This window comes from Aptenodytes forsteri, unplaced genomic scaffold, assembly GCF_000699145.1.
Source record: "Aptenodytes forsteri isolate BGI_AS27 unplaced genomic scaffold, ASM69914v1 Scaffold311, whole genome shotgun sequence".
Taxonomy (NCBI): domain Eukaryota; kingdom Metazoa; phylum Chordata; class Aves; order Sphenisciformes; family Spheniscidae; genus Aptenodytes; species Aptenodytes forsteri.
In genome coordinates, this window is record NW_008795860.1 from 219,695 (window position 1) to 224,102 (window position 4,408).

General features: G+C 43.8%; 1 protein-coding gene across 2 annotated transcripts in view; it reads left to right on the plus strand.

Moving 5' to 3' along the window:
• The window catches only part of LOC103902879 (myosin heavy chain, skeletal muscle, adult), a 220,772-nt gene that overhangs the window by 215,104 nt on the left and 1,260 nt on the right, over positions 1–4,408 (plus strand). Inside the window, exons 34-38 of one of the 2 annotated variants that reach the window (XM_019473314.1) lie at positions 2,706–2,909; positions 3,594–3,719; positions 3,815–3,982; positions 4,069–4,173; positions 4,317–4,408. In XM_019473314.1, coding sequence (XP_019328859.1) covers positions 2,706–2,909; positions 3,594–3,719; positions 3,815–3,982; positions 4,069–4,173; positions 4,317–4,408 — 695 coding nt within the window. The remainder of the gene's footprint in view (positions 1–2,705; positions 2,910–3,593; positions 3,720–3,814; positions 3,983–4,068; positions 4,174–4,316) is intronic. The other variant, XM_019473315.1, reaches the window with a different exon arrangement.

Consider the following 4,408-nt stretch of genomic DNA (forward strand, 5'->3'; position numbering starts at 1 on the left):
AAACTAAAAAGTCCTTGGCTAGTGTAAGCACTGCTCAGCAACAACTAAAACATCGGTGCGTTATCAACTTTGTTCTCATCCTAAATCCAAAACACAGCACTGTACCAGCTACTAGGAAGGAAATTAACTCTATCCCTGCCGAAACCAGGACACACGTCTACATCCACAGGTTAGACATGTCAAGACCTGGAGCCTCCCAGGAGTTCTCTAAATTTCTGTGGAGTTTGTGTTTGTGCTTGGGAAGGCTGGAGGAGGTGTGTTTGTGATCTAAATCCCATTCTTGCATTTGGTAACTATAGCCACTATCCAAGGTTTATACAGTTAACTGGCGAGTTAAAACTGCCATTAAACCTAAAAGATGAAGGACGCAAAATGCCAGTAATCACTGCTAATCTGACCTTACCAAAATTTCTGCTAGACATACATCTGAGCAAACCAGCACAGCCAGATATAGAGAACAGCAAAACAATACCTTTAAAATCCAATTTCAAATTGTAGCTAATTAGCAATACTTCAGAAGAAAGTAAAAGATGTAATTAAATGCATGAATCAAGGGTGATAAACAGTCTTCTCTGGTCTTTTGAAAGTAGCCAGCAAAAAGCTAAGGAGTTGTAAATAGGTGCAGTAACACAAGCATGATATGGTTGTCCAAACTTTTGGAATTAGACTATACTAGATTGTTCCTATTCTTTATTTCCAGAATATTTCAGAATAGAATCTCCCCAAAGCTTTTCGTAATGGTAATCCTTCTCACTACTGCTGAGTCCTGAGACACACAAATCTTATATGTCAAACAGCAATTCAGAGTCAAGAGAAGTGAAGCCAACAATTCCAAGTCCCAGTGTCCTGCTCTATTTGCTGGACAGCACTTCCTCCTTTCAGATTCCTAGTCAAAATATTTATAGATTTATTCACGTAGCTAGTAAGACTTCAAATATTTCTAAATATATCCACGAGCACAAATAGGAATCATGCACTCAGTCAATTTTGCCAAACAATACTTTGCCAAAAATTTTTTGACCTAAGAAAGAAAAGCGGGGAGTTGTATGTGCAGACCAGAACCTATAAAAGTGCTGGTAGGACAAGTCTGTTCTGTCTCCACAGAAAGCTTCAAGGTAAGAGTATGGAGGGCTCGGTGCTGGCAGAATCCCACTGCATTCCTGCTGCCTGTGGAACTGCTTTCCTCAAAAGACTGTCTGTATCAATAGAGATTTTTTCTGCTTTCAAGTCACCGGCATATTTTTGCCCTGTGACTTATCCTTGGGATTCTGTGCAAAAATAAGAAAGAAGTTGTCATTTCTGTTTTTCAGTATTGACCAGCTTCCAGCCTGAGAGCCAACTGGTATCACAAGAGGTAAGATTCTGATTTACCTACTCCATAGGAATAAACTCTCCAAGATGTTTTTTTTTATGCAGCTGTATGGGCACTTCCCATATCCCTTTACATCTGTGCATACTAGTGCAGTGCAATTCTACCTGAGCTATGCTGTCTAAACCAGCAAATTTCGTTTCATCATTGGGTTGGACACATTTGTTTGGTACCTGCTGGGAAATAGTTGACTTCTTACCACACAGAACTGTTAACAGGAGATTGCCTGTAAACAGAAATCCAGGAAACACAAGATGAATGAACAGCGCATATATAGTTAAGATATTAATATATTAATAATTATATTAAGTTTAAGATGAAGAATGCCTATGAGGAGTCCTTGGACCACCTGGAAACGCTGAAGCGTGAGAACAAGAACCTGCAGCGTAAGTCCCTGGCCCTCTGCTCCTGGCAGGGCTTTCTCACAAGCTTGTCTACTGAGCATTCCACCTGGGCCTGTGCCTGCAGGTCTGCGAAGATGGCTGTCACCTTGGTGTGGCAGGGCCCTTCCCATTCGGCTCTGTGCCTGACCATGCCATTGGTCTTTGTTCCCACAGAGGAGATTTCCGACCTCACGGAGCAGATTGCCGAGGGAGGAAAGGCGATTCACGAGCTGGAGAAAGTCAAGAAGCAGATTGAGCAGGAGAAATCTGAAATCCAGGCTGCTCTGGAGGAAGCTGAGGTACATGCCCATAATCACTGGTGTCTGCACTAAAAATATGAGCAATGGGGAAATATGGCTACAAACTGCTTGGTTCCCCTCTGTTCTGTCTTGGGAGCGCAGCCAGCTGAGATTTCCTGAAAAATTCTGTAATTACCTAGAAAGCAAGCAGCAGCTTTATCGATGTTACAAATGTTTGTGTCCACTTGTCCAGGCCTCCCTGGAACATGAAGAGGGGAAGATCCTGCGCCTCCAGCTTGAGCTCAACCAGGTGAAGTCTGAGGTTGACAGGAAGATAGCAGAGAAAGATGAGGAGATCGACCAGATGAAGAGAAACCACCTCAGAATTGTGGAGTCCATGCAGAGCACCCTGGACGCTGAGATCAGGAGCAGGAATGAAGCCCTGCGGCTGAAGAAGAAGATGGAGGGAGACCTGAATGAAATGGAGATCCAGCTGAGCCATGCCAACCGCGTGGCTGCGGAGGCACAAAAGAGCCTGAGAAACACACAGGCGGTGCTAAAGGTATGGCACAAGTAAACATGTGCCGACTGGTTTCTGAAACAGCTAAAAAATTCCTCCTGTTCTATTCTATCAGTTCTATACTGATGTGAAAATAGGAAATAAGAAAATAGGAAAAATACACCTCACAATCTGTCTTGTCTCTCTTTTACCAGGATACCCAGATACACTTGGACGATGCTCTCAGGACACAGGAGGACCTGAAGGAGCAGGTGGCCATGGTGGAGCACAGAGCAAACCTGTTGCAGGCTGAGGTTGAGGAGCTACGGGCAGCCCTGGAGCAGACGGAGCGGTTGAGGAAAGTGGCTGAGCAGGAGCTCCTGGATGCACATGAGCATGTGCAGCTCCTCCATACCCAGGTCAGTGTATAAATATATTTTATATTTATACTTTTGCTCCATACATATATAGGAAATAACTGAAGTCTGGCTGAATTGTAACAGTATTTTATAAAATTCATTGTAATTTTCACAGTATGGATAACAAATATTAAAAGGGACTTTTCACCTGCAGATATAATATGAATTTCACTAGACTACAGTGCAGATACTTTAGAAGTAATAAATTCAGAGAGATATGTGAGGTTCTTCCCCTATGACTTAAGTTAGTTCAACAGCATTCACATTTACATTTGAGACTTTAAAGTCAAACTTAGGTTGATCATTAACAAAATAGAAATACACTAATACTGTCATTAACATCATTTAACGATGTCATTATACGTATTCTATAGCACCATTTAAAATTTTTACTGCCACTAGATTGAAAATGGTAAGGAAAGATTATGTCTTTTTTCTTTATAAGTCTAAATTACTTCTCTGTTGACTGAGAAACAGTGAGGAAAGACTTTATGGAGGATGTTCTTGAAATACTGAAGCACATCACAGCTGAGAAACTAACAGCTACCACAGCAGCTCCTTTAGAACAGAATCCCATGTGACCTGATGGCACAATTTATATTAAAAAATAAATTTATGCAATGCTCTTGAGATGATATTGCAAGCTAACAAAAACAAAATTGTGACATTGATGCTCTTCAACAGAACACCAGCTTGATCAATACCAAGAAGAAGCTGGAAACAGAGATTGCCCAAATCCAGGGTGAAATGGAGGATACGATCCAGGAAGCCCGCAATGCTGAAGAGAAGGCCAAGAAGGCCATCACGGATGTGAGTCGGGGGCTCCTTTCACTGCTGATGGTGGATGTATTCTCCCCCAAAATGTCCCCAGCCCCAAAATGGCTTTGATCCTTTGCTCTCATCAGGCAGCCATGATGGCAGAAGAGCTGAAGAAGGAGCAGGACACCAGCGCCCACCTGGAGAGGATGAAGAACCTGGACCAGACAGTGAAGGACCTGCAGCACCGTCTCGATGAGGCCGAGCAGTTGGCTCTGAAAGGAGGCAAGAAACAAATCCAGAAGCTGGAGGCCAGAGTGCGTAGGGCTGGTATTTGTGCACCTGCAAGCATGTCACGTAGGCAGCCAGCAGGGAAGCTCCAAAGATGGGCTTCTCATTGCAGGTGCGGGAGCTGGAGGGGGAGGTTGATGCTGAGCAGAAGCGCAGCGCTGAAGCCGTGAAGGGTGTGCGCAAGTACGAGAGGAGGGTGAAGGAGCTGACCTACCAGGTAAGGCAGGAGGCCTCCTTGGGCTGACACAGTTTTCTCACAGCAAGTCAGATTTTGTGCACACAATCCCCATGGGGAATTGTTAAGCTCACATGATGCAGAACCAATAATTCATTCTCTTTCCTGCTTACCGACCACTCTAGTCTGAGGAGGACCGGAAGAATATTCTCAGGCTGCAGGATCTGGTGGACAAGCTGCAAATGAAGGTGAAATCCTACAAGAGACAAGCTGAGGA